The 22,091-nt window shown below is 39.3% G+C and overlaps 2 protein-coding genes across 2 annotated transcripts; both read right to left on the reverse strand.

The window, feature by feature from the left end:
• Nucleotides 1-965: 965 nt before the first annotated feature.
• On the reverse strand, nucleotides 966-12,712 carry cdh17 (cadherin 17, LI cadherin (liver-intestine)). Its single transcript, XM_068323757.1, has 19 exons — nucleotides 12,645-12,712; nucleotides 11,060-11,116; nucleotides 10,477-10,572; nucleotides 9,738-9,875; nucleotides 9,507-9,642; nucleotides 8,513-8,671; nucleotides 7,958-8,110; nucleotides 6,834-7,039; nucleotides 6,603-6,734; nucleotides 6,365-6,515; nucleotides 5,810-6,013; nucleotides 5,576-5,652; nucleotides 5,310-5,498; nucleotides 4,649-4,893; nucleotides 3,243-3,373; nucleotides 2,818-3,042; nucleotides 2,601-2,711; nucleotides 1,925-2,041; nucleotides 966-1,778 (listed from the first exon to the last, which is right to left on the reverse strand). Exons 2-19 carry the CDS (start codon nucleotides 11,105-11,107, stop codon nucleotides 1,687-1,689), a joined length of 2,610 nt encoding a protein of 869 aa, XP_068179858.1. The 5' UTR covers nucleotides 11,108-11,116; nucleotides 12,645-12,712; the 3' UTR covers nucleotides 966-1,686.
• Nucleotides 12,713-14,649: 1,937 nt separating this feature from the next.
• gem (GTP binding protein overexpressed in skeletal muscle) lies at nucleotides 14,650-18,190 on the reverse strand. The gene is made up of 4 exons (XM_068324328.1): nucleotides 17,665-18,190; nucleotides 15,882-15,958; nucleotides 15,606-15,789; nucleotides 14,650-15,510 (listed from the first exon to the last, which is right to left on the reverse strand). Exons 1-4 carry the CDS (start codon nucleotides 18,014-18,016, stop codon nucleotides 15,227-15,229), a joined length of 897 nt encoding a protein of 298 aa, XP_068180429.1. The 5' UTR covers nucleotides 18,017-18,190; the 3' UTR covers nucleotides 14,650-15,226.
• Between the last annotated feature and the right edge of the window lie 3,901 nt (nucleotides 18,191-22,091).

Raw genomic sequence — 22,091 nt, forward strand, 5'->3', positions numbered from 1 at the left:
AAGAAAAAGCAGTTAAAGCTCTGAGTGAATTGTTGGTTTAGCTCAACCCTAACAAATCATACTCTTAATATATTAATACATCTCTACTGACAATCTAATAACATGATCTAACATTAATAGGGGACAATTTTACATTGAGAAATGTCAGATTTGTACTTGAATGCATCTTCCTAGAAATATTTTACTGGATTAACTCAATGTGGGACTTTTAATTGTAAAGGAGTCTTTTAATTACGGTACTTAATAAGCTTCTCATGGCATGAAAAAAATATTAGAACTGCAGTCCGTAGATGATGCCGCACTATTCCATTAAATTACCTAATAAAGGATGGCAAACTTTGATTCCTTTGTAATAGGCAGACCTGTTTGGATTATAATATTATATTTTGATTAGATCTGCTAGATACAATTTCTATGCAGCATTGATAGAAAAAACACGTGCCATTGAACTCTGAATACTGCAACCTTTAACACTCACACACACAAGGAGGCGCCCACTCACGTGGCACATGGATTGGAAGGGTGATGACGATGATGATGAAGTATGATCATGACAGCACATGTGGCAACACGTTCAGCTCTCCCATGTTTGTCTTTCTTTTTTTCTGTATTTTTAGTTTGCAGCTTCTTTGTTGCATAAATGCCCACAATTATGTTGTTTTCCTTTCAATGCCACTGAAGATCTGCTGGCTGTCTCCCCCCTGTCAAAGGGATGAGTCATAGCAGCACTCAGCAGCAGCACCCTGGTCCCGACTTCTCGGGCATAGAATGGTACGGAGGTGGAGAAAAGGTTGGATGCAACAGTTCCTACTGTAAGCCCAGCGTAACTAATAAATTTGAAGAACATAAGAGAGAGACCTGAAATGAGCTGTGAATGCTTGTGTCATGCATTACTATCACATCTCTGTTGTCACATGTACATACACCCACAGAGGCAAGCACACACATCCATGTCATGAAAACCACTGTGGTTACCAGTTTCTTTGTTTATTGGGAAACAGCAGTAATTATTGGCCATTATGAAACAAATGTTTTTTTGCAGCACAGTATTATTTGTACTAATTGAATCATGCGATCTTAAACTGCTAATGACACAATATGAGTCTGGATGTGAGCTTTAAATAAATTACGTTAACATACTTTATAAATGCACAATTAACAGGGGGCCACCTGACTGTTGAAATTAAGGTAATGTGCACCACAGTTCATGAAGCTCACGTTTCTCTCTAAATAAAATATAATAAGGTACAAACTCGGTCTCCTTTCTACAGTCGTGATACTTCATGTGCTTCACTTGACCAGAAAACTGCTATTTGATCAACAAATAAATGACTGTAAATGCCAAAAATCAAACTCTTCACTGGAGAGCCCAATGGCATTTTGGCTTCTCCTCTATGGACTTAATGCTGAGGTTTTGATTTTGGTAGTCAGACAGAGGGCAGGACCAAGAAATAGGACAGGACCAGACTTTCCAGGGAGTAGCCTTTCTTTTGCAAGTCTGTTGTTCCTTTTGTTGTGTCTTGATAGAAGTCAGATTAAAATAGAATAAGGCTGTAATTTGATTTGATGCTTAACCATGACACGTGGATATGACAGTTAAGGCCAGGTGATAACAAGTACATAATGTCCGTGGTGGGTCTCACAAGTATAGAAGTACAAATACATGCATTAATGTGTGTGTAGTCTCTACATCATGGCATTTCTCTCTTCCTCTTCAGTCAAGCCTTTCTTCTTTCCATCCTTCTTAGCACGTTTGATCACTACCACGAACACAATAACTGCAACAATACAATAATAAATAAAGTCAGCATGCATGCAAATCTATTTAATTGAATACATCAGAATATGCAATATAATTTACAAACTTATTCATGCATGAGTTGGATTTTATGGGATTACACACTATGAGGGTTGTCACACTCACCACAGAACCCCAGAACGCCACCTAAGATTCCGATGGTCGGTCCCAATCCAAATCTGAAGGTCCGCTGTTCTGGTTCAACGTGGCAGTAGCCCAGCTGCGTGCAGTTGCATACTCTCACTGGTAGAGAGAGCAGACAGGAAAATACAGACTTACTGAACATTCATTTGAATTGTGATACAGTAAAATCTTACAGGTCGACTATGATGGGTGTGGTTAACTCCGTATGTCTGTTTAAAAAATCAATCCCTAGTAAAGACACAAAGCAACACGGAATTATCCCGAACAAGCAGTCTCTTATTTCATTCCTCTAAATTACATCAAAGCTGCCTCAGTGAACGTGAAACCTGTTGCTACCAAGGAGTGACATGTCCCAACCAGTGGATAGTAAGAAAAGAAAATAGTAGAGAAGCGAAATAAAAGACCTAGCAGACTGAGCTTCTGCCATCTGTGCAGGTTGTCATTCATCCAGGTCATGGTTATCTAAAGGCATTAAATCAGATCAATTGGACTTGTAGACAGTTCCAGGAACACTCTGTATTTCTTATCCAAGAGGTTTCTTCTATTCTGGTGAACTGAAGAACAGAAGAAGCCTCTTGGACTAGCGGTGAAAAGTCTTCATGACATAATTTAATGCCTTTACATAACCCTCTAATGCTATGTAAAATAATTTACCCACCTTCCAATGCCTGGCTCACTCCCATGCCCTCATTGTCTAAAATGTTAATGGAAAGTGTGAAGGTTCTATCTTCAATTGGGATTTTCTTCAATATCAGTTTAGCTGTTGTCCCTGAGAAAGAAACAAGAAGAATGTCATGATCTGATACAACCTTTACAGCTTTTGATTTTGGCATCATCTTCTGATATGTCGCTACAGTGATATAGCACATCTGTACCATCAACTCCCAGCAGTTCCCAGTTGGGAGACTTTTTGCCTTTCCCCAAGCTGAAGGTGAAGGGCTGGGAGAAGGGGGGACTGTCTCCATCTTTGGCCTTGAGGATAACAGGTTCTGGTTTCTTCACACAGATAAAGGCCTGTGTCTCTGTTAGTTTGGGTATGTTGTCGTTGACGTCCAGCAGCCTTATCGACACCACTCTCTCAGAAGACTTCTCTGGGTTCTCTTCAGAGGGAAATCAGAGGGAATTCTAAATGTTCACAGGTTCAGCCTAATGCAGTTTTATAATGTACAATCCTCATGTTTTAATGGACAAACAAAATGTTAACATTTGCATGAAACATCAACGTATAAATCATAAAATATAAAGGTTATAATAGATGCGTATTATATAACTATGCTGTCATTTACGTTTATCATCATACCTTTCTCAAATGCTGTAACAGTGACTTTGAAAGTCTCTAGGGCTTCTCTGTCTAGCAGGGCTTTAGTCTTGATCTCTCCTGTGGCACCATCTATCTCCAGCCAGCCCTGGTTGTCACCATCCAACTTAAAACTGCAGCACGCGTAAAAAATCATACAAATAGACACACATATAGCAAACACATATTAAAAATCATTCACGGTGCACCAGACACTGAGTTAATGCCCTTGTAGGTAAAGACCATGAATAGCATACATAAAGTTAGATTGGATGAACCCCAAAGTAGCCAGTATGGAGCAGTTACATTAAAAACAAATGTGCTAATCTAATGGGAAAAGTCCTTATTTATGACTACTGAAAAGTGTCCTGACTGCATCATCCTAGCATCATTTAGTTAGTTTTAAACCCAGTACGTAATCTACAGAAAAGTGTCATTGATCAAATTAAATTAGACAAATTTTATTAAATATAAATCATAAGCTATTAACAATAGATAAACACGTTAAATAGATGGTTCAAGATAAAGGTTAAATAGTTTTTTTTAAAAATTGATGTCAATAAAATATTAGTTGAAAATGATAAACATTCAAAATAGTGAGCTCAAAGAATTGTTCAGAAAAATTAAAATGTTAAGCTCAAATAAGAACATGAATAAAAACATCCAAAATTAGCTTTTAGTAATAAGTAAACAGTCAGTAATGAGCTCAAAATGATAGTTTAGCATTAAGCAAATGATAAACACTTAAGCATCTATTATTATTATTATTATTATTATTATTATTATTATTATTATTATTATTATTATTATTATTATTATTATTATTATTATCATCATCATTGTTGTTGTTATTGTTGTTGTTTTTGGTGGTGGTGGTGGTATTGTTGTTATTATTTGCATTATTATTCATTACATTATGGTAATTAGTTTAATGTATTCATTAATCTATTTAAATATTTAGTTTCCTACAATGGCTACTGAGTATAGTAGTGGTATGTCAGCCAACAGCCAGCTAAAAAAACGAATGACAACATTTTGCTTATACAATTGTACTCAAACATACTTGAAAATTCAAAGGAAAAGTCATCATAAACATATCCGATCAAATAATGTTACTTCTTAATCGTTTTAAGAGAAACTGAAATTAGGATTTTTGGACCATTATCGTTAGCACTGCAGAAAGATTTGTTAAAATTTGTTGGGGTGGGGTGTGACTGAATCAGACAAAGTTTACAACCGCAATTCTAGTCATGTCAGGATTTACAGCAACAGTTTCAGCATCATAGTCTTCATCATTACAATACAGAGCTTCACTTACATAGTACTTCCTACTGGAATCAGTTCATCACTTGTGTTTATGGAATTCGATGACACTCTATTCTACTATTCCACTCTTTGCGTGTATTTACCCAATTTCTTTGCCCTCTGGATCCTTTGCCTCCACAGTGAGCAGCACCGATCCCTTGGTGGTATTTTCAGGCACAGTCACATCCAGGACATCCATACTGAACTCTGGAGCCTCGTCTACATCAGTGACAGACACAGAGACAAAGGCTGTGGATTCCCTGCCGTATTCCAAACCTTTCATCAGTGGTTCTGGGTTACGAGCATCAATCTGGAGCTTGTAGGTGGGAGCAGACTCAAAGTCCAGCGGCTGTTAGGAGACAACCAGAAAGTTCAGGCAAAAAGCAGGAATGTGACAGGAAAGAATGGAACAGTCACTATTCTGACGCGTGTTGAAACTATATGTTTCAATGAAAATATTTTCTGGTATCTGCAAATCCAAGCCATTTTATGTTTAAAGATGCAATAGGTAGCTATACATACATATACAGATCCAGCGTTTACAAAGCCAGTAAACATTCTTTGGAGGGGCAATTAGCAGAATGGACAACTAAAACATTTAATGGTTCCAAGCTTCTCAAATGTGAGAATTTACTTTTCCCTCTTTTCTGAGATACAAAATATTATACAAAAGATGGATATACAGTAGCAGATATAAGTACGACAACGTATTGTATAAAATCATGTGTGTTTTTGTGGAGGACAAAGAAAGTGAAGATGACGTACTTTAGTTATCACCAGATGGCCAATGCCTTTGCCATCAGTTTCCACTGCAAACACATCATCGTCATTTCCAGCAGAGATGTGGAACTCGATGATAGAGCTGCCGCTGTTTGGATCATCAGCATCTGTGGCTCTGATTGTCTGCACAGTGTGTCCCACACCAGTGTCTTCTGCTAACGTATGGCTGCCGTACTGTACACAAACACATAAATATAAAGAAATCTGCCTAACAGCACGAGACATAAGAAACAAGTAGTTAGCGTACTTACATCGTTCTTCTCAAACAGAGGCATCTCATTGTTCACATCAATGACCTTGATGGTGACCTTGCATTCTGTGTTGAAAGCTGGAACAAAAACCATGAGTTGATGACAACTCAGCCTCCACATGACATCATGCAGTGTGTGTGTGTGTGTGTGTGTGTGTGTGTGTGTGTGTGTGTGTGTGTGTGTGTGTGTGTGTGTGTGTGTGTGTGTGTGTGTGTGTGTGTGTGTGTGTGCTACCTGGGTCGCTAACTCTGACATACAGGTTATACACTTGCTGGTCCTTTCTCTGCAGAGAGCGTAACGCCTGAATTCTCCCAGAAGCAGCGTCGATAGAAAAGGCATTCGATACAGCTTCTAGATTCATGATGGTGTATGTCAGCTGTGCATTCAGCGTCCCCTCTTCATCAGCATCATGGGCCAAAAGCTGTCCAACGATACTGCCTGGAAGAAGGAACCAGAAAGTTTAATGTAAAAACTTGAACCTACTTTCTATTCATTAGATTGTAATTCTACTATAGAGGACTGCAGTGGAGGAGACTGAGTGAAATGTCACAAAACCAAATATAAGCTTTTGTGTGAATGTAATATTAAACACTTTTTTTTTCTTTTCAAGGAAGAACTGATTAATTAGGTAATTTACTGATACACCTTTGCCTAATACTGTATGTAGTTGCACCTGCCACAAAAGAAGGTTTCAGTTTGTTTGTTTCTTTCTTTTTTATGGTAAACTGCCCAGAAGAATATTAAAATGTTAAGACACATACACACTCATGCGGTACACACAAATCTTACCTACAGGCTCATCCTCCTGCAACTCAAACACACTCTCCTCATTTTCACACACTGGTTCGTTGTCGTTCACATCCTCCACCAAGACCTGAATTTCCAATGGTGGATCTACTTCCTTGTCATTTTCATCTTTTGCCAGCACCACCAGGATGTACTGAAATAGAGACACAAGAGTGACCATTGTAAAATGCTATCCTTAACACCCAAAATATACTGAGCAAAGGGAACAATTATTGTGCACCATGTCCTTGTCCTCTCTGTCCAGCTCCTCTGTCAGGAGTAGTTCTCCATCTCCTGTGATCTGGAAAGGGAATTTCATTTCTCTCTCCTTCTGCACTAGGGAATAGATGGCATCAGGCTCATTCGACTGGACCTAGATTTAAAAACATTTTACAAAATGGGACAAAAAGAGATCATTTCCTGGAGTTCTTAATCGCATTGATTCTTAACAGGTATTCAAATTCCAATATACCTTTGCAATGACCAGAGGATACTTTTCTTCTAAGTGTTCTTGCACAGTTATTGGGCCAGGGTTGAACCACAGATTTTGCTGCACAACAATTTGAACTCTGGTACTTCCACTCAGTGATGTCTCTGACGCACCTCCCAGGTCCTGAACTCGCACGATCAGGGTGAAATCTGGGTCATCTATGGGGTTTGCATTCCTCCTTCTCATTTCTGACACCACAGAAGAAGGTGAAGGTTGTAGTTAGATATACTGCATTATTTAAACAACATTTCAGTCCATCTTGAGTCACAAGACAATCTTTGAGGTGATTCGTTATCTGAACATAAAAATAGTGATGTCATAAATACTCTGCCTGTCTAATTTCTTTCACCTAACACCCAATAAATCACATAAGTAGCACTGATGGCTGATAGACATCATCGTCAGTCTTAACTACACTAAACCAGCTGTTACTGTTACGCATCACAAGTCCGACTGACATCTCAAATATGCTAGTATCTTAAAATGGAAGCCAAACAACATTAGGGAAGTATGAATTGTATAGTATTTGTTCACTGTTCTATATTTTAAGTATGTGGTAGCTGTTTTTTAACAATTCTTCAAATTTAAGATAAACCTGATCATTGTTTTTAAATTGCTTCGTTTATTATTTTTCCATTATAAAGTCAGAAAAGAATACATAATACCCTGTCACAGACTGCAAGGGCATGGTGCACATGCTGCACATGTTCCTGCAGTATCACTACAGTTTTAGGGAACAGAAAAATGTAGCCCTCCCTTAGAGGTGGTGACATATTGGAACCGCTGCTCTTCAGAAAGACATGCTGGAATCATTAAAGTCTTTTGGCTAAAAGAAAAATGAATTTGAAATTTTTGTTCTACCATGAAGATGTACTTGTAATTTGTACAGAGTATTTTTTTTAAATCTGAAAATATTTAGTACGTAAAAATAAAGTGCTGAGCCGTGGCTCTGGGGACCATTCTCTTACACTGTACATGTAAAAATGTCACTGTGCAACAACCCTATTTATTCTTTAAGAATATATTCACACAATGCAGATAAATTAAGGAGATTTTGAATTAACTTTAGTAATCATGGCATCTCTATGACAGACATGTATGCAAACCTGCTCTCTCCATACAGGTGAAGAAGGGGTTTTCTTCATAGGGGACCTTCGGCTCTGGACAGTAGTCATCAAACTTTGACTTCAGAGTGTCAATGTTTCGATCTTCTCCTCTGCCATACATGATTCCTTCTCTAGCCTTCAACATCTGCTCCCCTGAAAAATATTATATTTGTGTGAAATAATGTTCAGTAGAATTCCATGTGACAAAAATATTTTCCTATGAATAGACAGAAGAAGAAATATTTGATCAAGCTTTCTCTCACGAATGTGAACTTTGCCAAACAGATTTGTTCACATGGTCAAACACACTCACAAAGTAATCTGAGATCAACATCACGCGACACATTTAGGAAAACTGCCTTCAACCAGCGTTAATCTTGAGGACATAAAATGAGATGTGTAATCTGGATTACAGCAGCACTATACTGCCAGATTACAGGCAGAAACGGACAGATTACAGGTTTTCTGGTAGACAGAACACCTAGTTTTGTATGCCCATGTCTGGTCTGATGTCTATGCATTCATCTCTGTGTGTACCAGCATGTGTGTTTTAACCTTCTTCTGTAGTGGAGATCTCTCCTGTGCGAGGGTTGATTTGGAACAGGGCGACGTTTTGTGATTTGGGGATTTGGCTAACCAGGCTGTAGCTCAGATCAGCGTTGGGAGTCTCTGGGTCATCCCAATCGAATGCAAACACATGGGTAAATGGGACACCTGGAACCACAGACAAAACATACCTGTGAAATGGTATCTTGAATATTCTAAAATAGAGCTTTAATGGTTGGAACACAGATGTTGGATGACATGTAGCGCTGCTTAATCCACATAGATGACAGGAATCCTGAAAGAACAGCCGCAACATGCTTGGACCAGGGGTGTCAAACTCATTTTCACCGAGGGCCACATTGGCATAATGGCTGTCCTCCAAGGGGCAGATGTAACTAATAAATGTAACTAAATGCAACTCATTGTAGTGTAAAATAAATGTAACTACTCCTTAATGTTAAATAGCTCTGAATTTATTACTTATTCAAGTTAAGTTGTAAAATAAATTCTCTAATTTGTCAGGTTATGAAACCCACAGAACTCCATCTGTGGGTATGATCAAACTATCCAAGTGAACAACGACAAATAACAACAATTAAAAGTTAGGACATTAGCTTTGTTCAAAATGTTTTTGCCAGAGTTAAAATGAGCTTAATTACTGCATTGTGGGAAATGTAGTTTCAGGTCAATCATGCTTTTGACCTTTTTGTTTTTACACTCTTTTAGACCAATTATGCTCTCGCGAGCCACATAAAATGATGTGGCATGCCACATTTGGCCCCCGGGCCTTAAGTTTGGCACTTTAGAAAATATAATACACATGGGTTTTACACATGCAGTTTAAGAATGTATTCAATCAGGAGCAGACATTATTGATGCATGTGATGGACTGTATGTATTGTGCATGGATAGCCCACATAACTATAATCACTGCTCAGAGGCTACTGCATACATTATATATGGGCCACTTTCTTTTTTTTTAACACAGTTTTTTTACACAAACCTGATGGACTGTTTTCTCTGACAACAGCTGTGTAGACACTCTGGTTGAAGTATGGAGCATTGTTGTTAACATCCACCACATTTATTGTCACATAAACTGGGCCATCCACAACTTCACCATCTGCCAGTGCCTCAACCTGGATTCAGTCACAAAAAAAATGCTTTCATTGCAGTTGCAATGAATGACATGTCAAATGTTCTGTGGTTATGGAAGGAGAGAGCATCATCTTACCATGACGACATAATGTTTTTCTTTTGACCAGTCAAGAGGCGTCTCTAGATATAACCAACCCTCATTTGAAATTTTAATGTCTAGCTTTCCTTCTCCACTCAGCCTAAAATTATTAATATCTGGATTGGTCACTTGAAACTGTGGAATGAAACACAGGAAGTAGGAAAACTGAGGAAACTTTTTTAAAAAAATAACACAGTAATTTATATACATTTAGAGTAATTTAATTTGACACTAACAAAAAGGAAACTGAACAGTTGCTTTCTTTCTGGGTATTCCATTGTGAAGGAAGTACTGAAAACTAAACAAACAAGACTGGACTGGACTGTGATCAACAAAATACAGTATATCTAACAAATCCAAAGCAAAGTCTGTGTTCAGGAAATAAGGTCATGTTGTTAATATTAATGCATTATGTTGTAAATTGAATTTTTCTTTGTTGCTTGTCTGGATCCAGTTAGTTTTAACAAATTTCCAGACAGTTAACTAATATAGTTCAGAGTAAACAAATGGGGACTTTACAAATGGATTTTTTTTAAAAAGTGTCCTTTTCATCAAAAGCTGCCTTTTCTATGTGAATCATAACTAGCGAAATGCAACAATTAGATTCATTCAGTTTAGTGGAGATGAATAAAATAATATAAGTTGTCATGCTCTAGTAAAATTCAAGTGCTTTAGAATTAAACTGAGGAACATAGTGTGTGCTTAGTTTCCATCACTGTTGTCATGAGTGTAATACCTGATACAGGAGATAAGGCACCGGTGTCCCCTCTGGCACAGCCAACTCAGTGTTCTCAAATGGACCTTTCTTTTCCTCTAAATCTTTCCCCCCAGCCTATCAGAGCACATCAGTAGAGGTCAGAGGTCAGTGAAAATTCCCCAGACAGAGGTAAAATTGAACCACACACACTAAGGTCCACATTTGCTCTGTTTGCTTTAGCACCGTACTGTAGCTGAAAGTAGTGACATATTGAGGGAAGGTTTTCACAGCTTAGTTATTTATTGAACCCAAATGATAGGACAATAGGAATTCTTACATCCCACAGCAGGACAAGAGCAAAGTCTAGAGGCAAAATGACTAATGAGTATGTTAGTAATGATTACACGTCCTCATATTGTCATAAATAAGTCACCAAAGTTGTCCTCAATAGTTCTTTGACCTTGCAGAAAATTACTAACATTATTATTTCACAGAAAGATTAAAAAAATATGATATGTGATATGTGCCAAAATAATCAATAATTATAATTATTACATTTTTTAATTATCTACGCTGAATGTAGTAAGGGCTGCAGCAGCATTTGGCAGTGTTATGTACTCACAATGCTGAACAGGAGTGGGAGCAACAACAGAGGCGCCATTGCTGTCATGATCAAAACCTGAGGAGGAAGAGTGAGAGAGGAGGAGGAGGAGGATATAGGTGTTAGAAAAGTGTTAAAAGATAAAACAGAAGATTGAGGAGGCGGAGAAGTGGCATGAAGAGAAGGATTTATATTATAGTCTTGAAACTCTGCTTGCAGATATAATGAAAATTAAATGTAGTTGTTCTCAGTGGTCCTTGCAATGTCACATTCTCTATCCCAGTGTAGCCAGAGACTGATTCAGAAAGACAATGGGTTTGTAGAGAATATCAGTCTCCTGTCCCTGACTTTCCACACATGGACACGTTATCTCTCCCTTTTTTTCAGTCTGTCAGTTGAATGGGTTATGTGTCATTTATGTGACTCCACCCACACACACTAGTAACCCATCTGTTTCATTGACCCCATCATGCAGGAGAAAATGAAAGTCTATGCTTTAAACATCATGCAATTCATAGTTAGCATCAATAAAACCTGACGTTTGAAGTGTGTAAAATCTGTGACTTTATAGTCATTTCAGAGAAAGGCGAAAACAACACTGATTGTGTTTTTAAGTGTGTGTAACATATAATCTGTCTCTGACAGGAAAAAAAATATGGAGGATGAAGGGGTATATATTTGTCATAGCCTCTTATGCTGCTCTGTAACATTATCTTCGGTTTGTCTGAAAGACTTGATTAAAAACTCAGTTATATTCTGATGACAGCAGATTGTTAATAAATTAACCAATCAATGGATTAATTGGTATGGATGACAGAAATGCATGACATTCAGAAATATTGAAGACAAAAAACATCCTGAGCACAAAACAATCAAATATACTGATGATATATTTAGAAATGACCACGCTGGAATTTTTTGAACTTGGAACATGTAAAAGAAGAGGGGAGGTTCAGTCAGCTGCTTTAGTGAAGTGAAGGTGACATTGACTCGTGTCTAATGACCTTATTGTAACGCAGGACGTTTTTTACGTCACTGCCCCTGCTACACTCCCTCTCAGCCGAATACGTATCGATTAACATTATCTCAACCTGTTGTATTCCAGTTATTAGTCTTTCTGTCTCTGTATTTGTGTCATAGTGGTGCTCAACGTTTCAACAAACTTCCAATGAGGAACACACTTTATATATTTAAACGTATTATTTGATTTATGGTCAACTGGAAATCAGCAGTCTTGGTGCTAAATACACTATCTCTCCTTCTTTTGCAATACATTGGTGACCTTTGTCATTCCAAATTTCAGCTATAATGATCCAAATCTGGGATAAATACAAGAAATATCCTCCCAAAGTCGAGCACTCACTACAACCCAGGAAACTACGAAGGTGAAGTTTGGTGCCTGAAATGCCAACACCCAATACTAAGGCCCTGACAAAGTCAAGTCAAGATCACAGCTCTTCTGCAAGAAACTGGAAGTATTTTACACACCAAACCTGGTTTTAAAAAAACCCCTGAAAGGTCCAGTTGGTGTCTCGTTTTTACCCCCAAAATAGCATAAAAACTCAACTTTTCCAAAGGTGGACAACAGAAGTGAAAGGACACTTACCTTACTGGAGACTTTGAGCAAGTCACCTCTCAGACTTCAGAGTGATCCTAACAGCCCTATAATGTTTGGTCAAACGTTAACCAGCTGTTAACCACGTACGTTTTATTGGATCTAATGATTGTCCAATCATCCTGCCCTCGTTCTGAGATAGCCAATGGGAGAGGTAGGTGACAAGAGAGAGAAAGGAGACAGGAAGAACAGAATAATGATGTGGACTGCATTGTGACAGACAAATACGATTTCAATTCACTTACAGTAAATCCATTATCCATCCACTGATTTTACATCTACTGTATCTATCTATCTATCTATCTATCTATCTATCTATCTATCTATCTATCTATCTATCTATCTATCTATCTATCTATCTATCTATCTATCTATCTATCTATCTATCTATCTATCTATCTATCTATCTATCTGTGTTTCCGTTTATGCGTACGTGCGTGCGTGCGTGCGTGCGTGTCTATGTATAACAGGGATGTCAAAGTTATTTTCACTGAGGGCCACATCAGAATAATGACTGTCCTCAAAGTTCGAGATGTAACTTACAAATGTAACTCAATGTAACTCAATGTAATGTAAACGAATGTAAACTCCTTAATGTTAATAACTTGAAATGTATTACTTATTCAAGTCACAAACATTACAGTCGCACAGAAAAAACGTTTTTGTGTCTCTCTTATAACAGAAATCCTTTTAATTTGTCAGGTTATAAAACCCACATAATTCAAAAAAGCAAACACAAATTAGGACGTTAACTTTGTTCACAACCTTTTTTATCAGTAAAATGGGCTTGGTTACTGCACTGTGGGAAATGTAGTTTTAGTTCAAGCACACTTTTGACCTCCAACCTTTTATGCTCTTGCGGGCCACATAAAATGATATGGAGGGCCACATTTGGCCCCCGGGCCTTGAGTTTGACCCATGTGATTGATAGTACTATAGTATCAAACTATCTAGTGTGTGTATAGATATACAGTATGTGAATATATGTATATATGTATGTGTGTGTGTGTGTGTGTGTGTGTGTGTGTGTGTGTGTGTGTGTGTGTGTGTGTGTGTGCGTGTGTGTAGGACATTATCCTGTGAGAACTTTCTGTTATTAAGCGTTTAAGTTTTGTATTTACCCTCAGACTTTGACCTCTGCACTGTTTCTTGTCAGACGTTCCATGATAAGGACCTTTTGTATAGACAATGAGAATAATAGACCCCACAGATAGTCCCAACTTTGGGGTCATCAGGTCAAATCATATAGCATAAAAAACAAGGTACTACTCTAGCCTGAGATCGTCGTTTCATATTTCCTCCTTCACACACAGCCATAGTTGGATTAAAGCATTGTGTTGTTGGCCTGAAGAAAGCAGAGACAAAAGTGTGAACTTGCAAAAAAAAAAGAACTGCAGTTGAGTCACTGTTTCACAGGATTATTAAACCAGAATATGTGCCTGCAGTGTTGATGGGTCAGTGCATTAATTCAGATGGAAGTTGCTCTGATTTGTGAAGCGCAGGTCCATCGGTCTTCCTTCATCATTGCTGCAGCTCAATAGATATCCTGGTCAGAAACAAAGTACCTGAGCTGCTTTTAGTATTTGCCACTTTTCTAATGAAACAGAGGCTGGGACAGGTGTCTGGGCAGGATGTACTGTATTGTGTCACTGTGACCCATTTCTCTGATCAGTCCGAGAAGTCAAACCACAAAGCTCAATCAGCTGTTGCACACACATACACACACACACACACACACACACACACACACACACACACACACACACACACACAGGGGACTAATTGTGCTGCACACACACACACACACACACAGGGGACTAATTGTGCTCGTTCAAGTTTTAATGTCACTGTCTGACTCATCTTTTATCAGCTCAGTTGTCTTGCCGTGATCCTCTCTTTGTTTCAGTGCATCATCGTGTCTCATTAGTAAGGTTACATCAACAGGCTAAAAGTGATCACTTTCCATTTCAAAATGAGATGAAACCACTTTATTTAAATAATCAAAGCTGAAATGACAAGCAAGAAGCAAAATACACAATATTATGCATCTGCTATTTATGTACATTAAGTATAAAATACATTAAGATCTGAATAAGCTTTTGAGTGATAGCTATCTGTCAATCAAACAGTAATCTCAGTCATCATTAGCATACAACTGGTAATATTAACACAATCTATAGATGACACACTGGCAGCAGGATAGAAGTGAGGATAAAGGACACAACATAAATAAATAAGCATCGTAGAATTCTATCAGTCCATCAGTTGAGCTCTAACCTGCAATATTTTTACCACACAGACATAATGAATCTCCGCAAAAGGAAATGTTACATGTGTGATGTACATGGGCTCAGTCCTCTCAGTCTGGTTCAGTCTGTAACTCAACGATGACAGTGCAGAAAGAGTAGAAGCTTCTAATGTTCGCCATACTAGCAGTGCTGAAGGCGGCTTTGAACACACGGAGTATCGAGTTGGAACTGTTTGGCTCTTGAGTAGCAGCATTCCATGCACTTCATATCTGCATATACAGTTCTTCCAGATGCCATTCATTCATCTTCCCAAAGGTTTGGCTCCTACAGCACAGAGAGGTCATGGCAAGACTTTGATTTGAGCCAGAATGCCATACTGGAATTGTTCTTTGCTGCCACCTTGATAAGGAAACGCTTAGCCTTCAAAGGCAGGCTCTCACGGCGGGTATTACAGTTTATGTGCCTGCAACGTTTGCTGGCTTCCTTGATGCCACGGCGCAGACGCAGTTGCCTCACTATGCCATAAAAAGCCTCCCAGACATTGTGCTGCATGACGGCTGAGGTTTCGATGAACTTGCAGTCAAACACGGCAGCACAGGCACGACCCTCTGAAACAATGAGTCAAACATTAACATAGACACTGGGACAAAGAACTCACAGTGTGTAGAGGTCACACAAGCAGACAGGGATTGTCTCCACTCACCACTGATGGACACCTCTCTGCGACGCATCAGGTCACATTTGTTCCCCACCAGGATGATAGGTGTGTGCTGGACCGGACAGAAGCGACGCAGGGTTATCCGGAGCTCCGAGGCTCGCAGGAATGAGGCTCGGTCGGTGACAGAGTACAGCAACAGGTAGGCATCACCCGTCTGCATGAAGCACCCCTGAGCCCATATGGTGTATAGAGACAAACACACATTTAGATACAAGGATTTCAGCATGGGGGGTGTGTGCAAGAATGAAGACTGATTTTCACCTCTTCATCCACGGTGTCAAACAACATTACAGTTGCAGGCTCTCCATCAACTTCAATGTCCTTTTCACACATTTCATCTGAAATCATATACAAAGAAAAGGAATCATCAATAAATCAGTTAAGACTTTAAAAAGGAAAAATTGTTCAATACTATGATTATAATGCACTTTTATGGCATTCTATCCATTCTGTCTGTATTCTAGTACAATAAACTGTGGGATGAGTTTTGGGATCCATTATGATGAATCAATAATCATCGTACATCGACGATAAAGATTTTGTGTTTTGTCACTTCTGGCTTCAAGCCCTTTGCAGTCTGGAGTGCTTTACCTTTTGATCTACTTATTTTTGTAAACTGGAAGTGATCAAGACATGTGGTTTTGATGCTTATTAATGGGACATTTTGTCCTTCAACATACTACTATATGTGGAAAACATGGATAATACAATAAATATTAAACACAATGTCAAAATTGCATTGAAATTACAAAATTGCAACAAAATTCACACTCTTACATAAATTTATTTAATTTGCACTAAAATCCCCCAAGGAAGAACAAAATACAGAGACAGGAGAAGGAGGGGGTGTCACACATGAAGACCTTGTTTACAGAGATGCGGTTGGCTGGTTCACGTTCCAACAGTTGTAATTGCTTAGATTAAATTTATACCAAAGGAGTATTGGTTTGTTCAACAAGAATATAGAGAGTTTATGAAATAAAACATTTTTATGTGCTGCAGTGAATCCTAGAGATGGTTCCATGAAAGATGAGCTTAAGAACAATGCCCTCCATGGAAGAGATTGTTACACACCAGGATAAGGAGAGAAGTTGGTCAGTGAAGAAAGGCAATGTGATCAAGAGAAAGGAGAACGGGTTCTTAGAGACCTGAGACGTTCAAAAAACACTATCATCTCCAGTCACCCAGCTGAACATATACACCAAAGAGATGGAAATCAGGAGAACCTTCCAAAGTATACACTGAGATGGAAAATACTGGAAATATTGGCTGTAAATGTTAGCTGAACAATTTTGACAATTTCCCTGGCGGAACCTCCTTGAGGGATTAATGAAGCTACCTACCTACCTAGCAACTGTGATGGATTAAGGGATAGCACCAACCTGGAATGTCTAACCGTAGCAGGACAGTCCTGATAATAAAGTACCCCAGAAAGGAAACCATCATAACCAACTACCAGCCAACAACCCATCACTACACAACAAGGGATCTCCTGTTGGGCATGATAATGACTTCAGACTGTAAAAAAAGAACAACCTGTCTGACCTGGACTCACTACAACAAAGGCTTTGAGTGAATGTCACACAAACTTGAACTGTCAGTCATCAACAGCCATCATCAAGAACTCAGTGGGACTATGGAAGCTGACCCCAGAGGCCAGTTCGAAGTCAGTTACCTAAATGAACCAGGGCAGCACATGCAAAGTCCTGTCTGTGATTGGGTCTGTGGGTTTCTCCCTGCCAACCACAAATGATGTGACACCCCAGACACAACAAGTGGGGCAAAAAGCTTCAATTTTCTTGTTTTGGTTGTTGGCTTGATTTTTGTTTGTTTGGCTGTTGTTTTTATTTTTTTTTGAGGGAGGGGAGTGACAAAACCACATTCCTTGGAAATAAATTAGGGTCTAATTTTCAATTAACTTTCTAGTTTACAGAATTTGTGGAAAAACAAACTTAGCACATGGCTGTGGGCAGTTTTCAAGAATAAGACATTTGCAGACTTTTTTCCCCCCGATGCCTGTTGTAAGTGTTCCATTTTCTTTTACCTTCATAGAGATCAGAATCATCACTGTCCATACTGTCCGCTGCCCCGGCGAAGATACTGGCGAAGGACGTTTTCCCGACTCCGCTGGCGCCCAAAAGCACCACACGGAACGGGCTCCCGGGCTCCGCTTCTCCCACGGAGTCGGTGGAAATGACCGAGTCCGCGGACGACCAGTTGACGCGACTACCGTCCGAATCCCCGGTCGAACTGGTGCAGGACTTGGACCGGGAGATGCAGGCGGGAACACGGCTAAGGAAACTGTCCGCCAGCGGGTGGTTGCCCGGGTCGCAGATGCTCCACCTGTGGAGCTCGGTCTGCAGGCGGAGGCTGTGCCGGCGCACGCTGGACAGCATGGTGCCGGGAGCGGAGTGATGGACGAAGGGGATTAAGAGACAGCTTTTTGGGAATTAAAGCACAATACCTTTACTTGTACTCTTTAATTTCGAGAAAAAAAGGGAAAACGGTTCCTCTTTAAAAAAAAAAAAACAAGAAAAAAAAGTCGCTTTTTATATCATGTAAAAACAGTGCGTAAACTCTGTCCCAGAAGTAGGCAAGTGTAAGGATGGCGCAAGTACAGTACTGTTTAGCGCTAAATCATTACACGCTGAAATAGTGTGATGAAAATAGACGACGTGTTTCAGAACACACACATCCCATATTAAAAACTAGTTAATTCTTGCATTGCCGCCGAGTCTGCCATCGGTTCCGGTAATCTCCAGATGAGTCTCTAATGCGCTCATGAGGAGTCCCTATATATGTGAAGAGGGAGGGGGGGTGTCACACATGGAGCGTTTGTTTGCAGAGATGTGGGGGCAATGGCATTGCATGGTTCAGCTGGGATAAAGGGCTTTTATGAAATAAGAACAAATCAACAAAACAATCCTTTGTAGAATTTAAACAGCTATGATAGATTAAGCATTTCTTTTTCAAAATAAAATTTTTGAGACATAGGCTGCACAGCAATGGTGGACTGTAAATTTAAGTGTAGCTACTGTTTATTGAAATAGCATTCAGTGGAGTATGTACCATGCGATGATTCCCTCCTCAAATTTAATCAAGTCTTATCCAAGACCAAATTTAATCCTGTAACCGTAATTTAAGCGATTTGTAACAGCCGATAATTTAAATCTGGCGAGACTGGATTTCTGTTTGGGTGAACACCAAATTGCACAAGCTCACCCCCCAAATATGATGGATTTTTCAACACCGAATCGTTATTCCCTGAATGATTAAGGTGAATGTAAAAATAAAAAAGCAACAGTAAAGTAAATGGACTGGACTCATCTCCTTGTAGTCAGAGTGACCCAAAAGTGCTCTACAACAAAAGTCAACACCCGTCCAACCATTCACACAAACAAAATAGCAAAACACGAAACTTTCTGTGTGTGTGTTCTGGAAGGCAGATGGAGACAGCAAGAACTTGTTACAAAGACTAGAGTCCTTGACATATATCCGCTCTTCTCTGGACTACAGTGTAAATGCAGCTTGCAGTCTGTTAGAAAAGTATCTACATGTCGAACATGAAAAATACAAGTCATGACCCAAAACAGAGGAATGATTCTATTGACTGATTTTTTAAGACAAAATTTAGCAGGTCTGATATTGTAAATATTGTATCTTTACATACAGATCTTATAAGAGGGTGAATATTAGTACATAGGTTCACATCAGGTGTGACTGAATGTTTCAGGAAGAGCTTTTGAGTGTCGAGAACCAGTCAGCATACCAGTAAAGGACTGGAAACCACCAGCTGATATTTTGTGAATGATCTGGTAACATAAATATGCACAGAGACACTGCATCACCTTGCAGTCTCTCAATAGATAAATCTCAAAGGGAGGGTGTGTGTGTGTGTGTGAGAGAGAGAGAGTGAGAGAGTGAGAGAGTGAGAGAGAGAGAGAGAGAGAGAGAGAGAGAGAGAGAGAGAGAGAGAGAGAGAGAGAGAGAGAGAGAGAGAGAGAGAGAGAGAGAGAGAGAGAGAGAGAGAGAGAGAGAGAGAGAAAGCAGGGAGCTATTACAGAGATTGGGGGATTATGGTGCTTTTTCGGCTGTTGTTTTTCAGGGCTTCGATGCTGCATGGGTTGTGGCCTCATCTGTGGGACATGCTGCCATGTATTACAGTCCTGATCTCATCTGCCTGACAGATGATTGGGCAACATTAAATCCTTGTTAAGTGCTGGAGTAGGACCAGAGTCAGGAGGAGATGGATGGATTGGGGCGTGGGGATGAGGGTTTCACAGGCTGACAGCAGATTGGTGGGAACATGTTGATGGAAATAGATAGCTGAGTGAGTGTGACCTTTCAATTGTCACAAAACATCCAGCCTTCTTTGGTGCTATTGAAAAAGGAGATAACTTAATTTCAAAGTGAATCATAGACTGAGTCAAAGAATGCCTTTGTAGTTTCACAAGGTCTTATTGTTTTGACCCTGGGGTTTTAGATGTGGTCACTTCTGTTTTGTTTCAGAGGTGGCGACAAAAGTTTCTGAAGCTGTCAAACCATACCATTGAGAATCCACTATAAAAGCTCATCACCCCACCTGAGTCTGGCTATGTTCTTGAGTTACACTGGCCATTCCTCAGTAAAAAAAGACTCAATTTCTGTAACATTCCTAAATTTACATGTTAAAGTCTTCCAATCCCACCTGAGATTTTCTCTGGTATTTTGGTTGGTGACTGGGATGCCACTCTACAATGTTCCAGTACTTTTTCTGACCCAAACCTTGGTGGACTACACAGTCTGCTTAGGATCACTGTGTCTTTGTGCCCAAGTTTCAGTCTCTCACAGATATTGAAGAGCTTTCTTCTAGGATTTCCTAAAACTGGTACTGAGCCTGAACAGTCTTAACCTCTTTTAGAGGAACCACTAATCTATTGTCCTGCAAGGTCACAGTTCTATGTCATTGCTCCAGAGACAGGCATACCAAAACTTTTGTCTTACCTACATGATTTTAGGTTACTGGAGTCCAACTTTCCTTGTGATTTTGGGTCAACAGTAATGTAAGATTTGGAGTTTGGGCATAAAGCTCTTAAGTAAAACTTACATTTAATCTAATAAACTAATAATATCATACATGGGTAAAATATTATCAATATTATCCAGTCTGGTGTCAACTTTGGAGACAAGATCTTGCAGTTTTGAACAGTCCAGTGATGTCCTATGAAGAACAGGCTGTATCTACTGTACTGTGTGAACTATTATCATAACATCTAATGACATGCATCTGAATGTGGATGATCCCGAGACTGTTCATGAATGAAATGTTGTGACTTCACTGTAGATTCACACCATTCAGGCTTAATGGTACATTCAGATCTTCCTCAATGGCTGATTCTGAAAACTCTAATTTCTGAAATCTCTAATTTCCACAGATGAAAGTCATTCATTCAGTCTAGCATCGGGTCTTTGAGCCTTTGGGTTAGAACGCACAGCTTAAAGGAGGTTTGGCAGTTGGGTCAGCAGTAGCTAGTAAGAGCTTTACCCAGAAAGACAGATTCCAGCACAAGCACACACCAGCACATGGCCGGAGATAATTGGAGAGCTGATTCAGATCAATTTCCTACTTTAACAAGTGGCACTCGACTGGCACGTGTTCAGTTCCAATACCAAAGAGCTGTGACTGAACATGTGACTGCTCTGAAAAATAAAAGCAGATGCCAAAGCCGGGTCAGGAGCGGGATAAGTTGAATGTGTGACATTTGCAAATGACTCCACTAATCACTGGTTTTCTGTCTGAAGTGATTCCTCATCTGGACTGACAGACTTTATATTGGGGAATAAATAATATAGTCCATCTTAATTCATGACTCTGGAGATGGTAATGTCCATGTTAATTGGCCTTTCACTTCAGTTTACACTGAAATATCTCAACATCTGATGGGTATTGGTGAGACATTCTCTGATCTTCGGGCCGTTTCCTCTAGTTCCATTATATAACTGATGGATGGGTTGACAAGAAATTTTGTAAACACACTTGTGGATCCTGCAGTGATTTACTTCTGATAGAAAAATAAAAACTTGTATCTGTCTTGTCTTGACCAAGGAGAACATTCAAAACATTTTGCATCACCAGGTCAGGTCATTCCAGGTGGACGAGAAAAGATATCCTCCAGCTGGAAGGTTCGACATGGACTGTAAAAGCCTTGCACTGATTTATGAACATTTGAAGCTCTGCTTTACGCATGTGTTCAAGATTCCTCTTGCTTACAATGCTAAAGTGTACAAATAAATCTTATCCAGTTTTCTAAAATAAAAGACAATTCTATCGAGAGTAGGGTGGTCTGTTTGTGTAAGAAATTAACTTTTCTGACAAGTTTTCGTCATGTTTTAGATCAGCCGTGGGCGAGCAATTGACTGGTGGGCCACACAGTACTAATGCAAAAGAGATGTAAAAACCATTCTATCAGTTTTTTCCTTTCACAGGCAGCG

Source organism: Antennarius striatus, chromosome 9 (assembly GCF_040054535.1).
Source record: "Antennarius striatus isolate MH-2024 chromosome 9, ASM4005453v1, whole genome shotgun sequence".
Classification (NCBI taxonomy): domain Eukaryota; kingdom Metazoa; phylum Chordata; class Actinopteri; order Lophiiformes; family Antennariidae; genus Antennarius; species Antennarius striatus.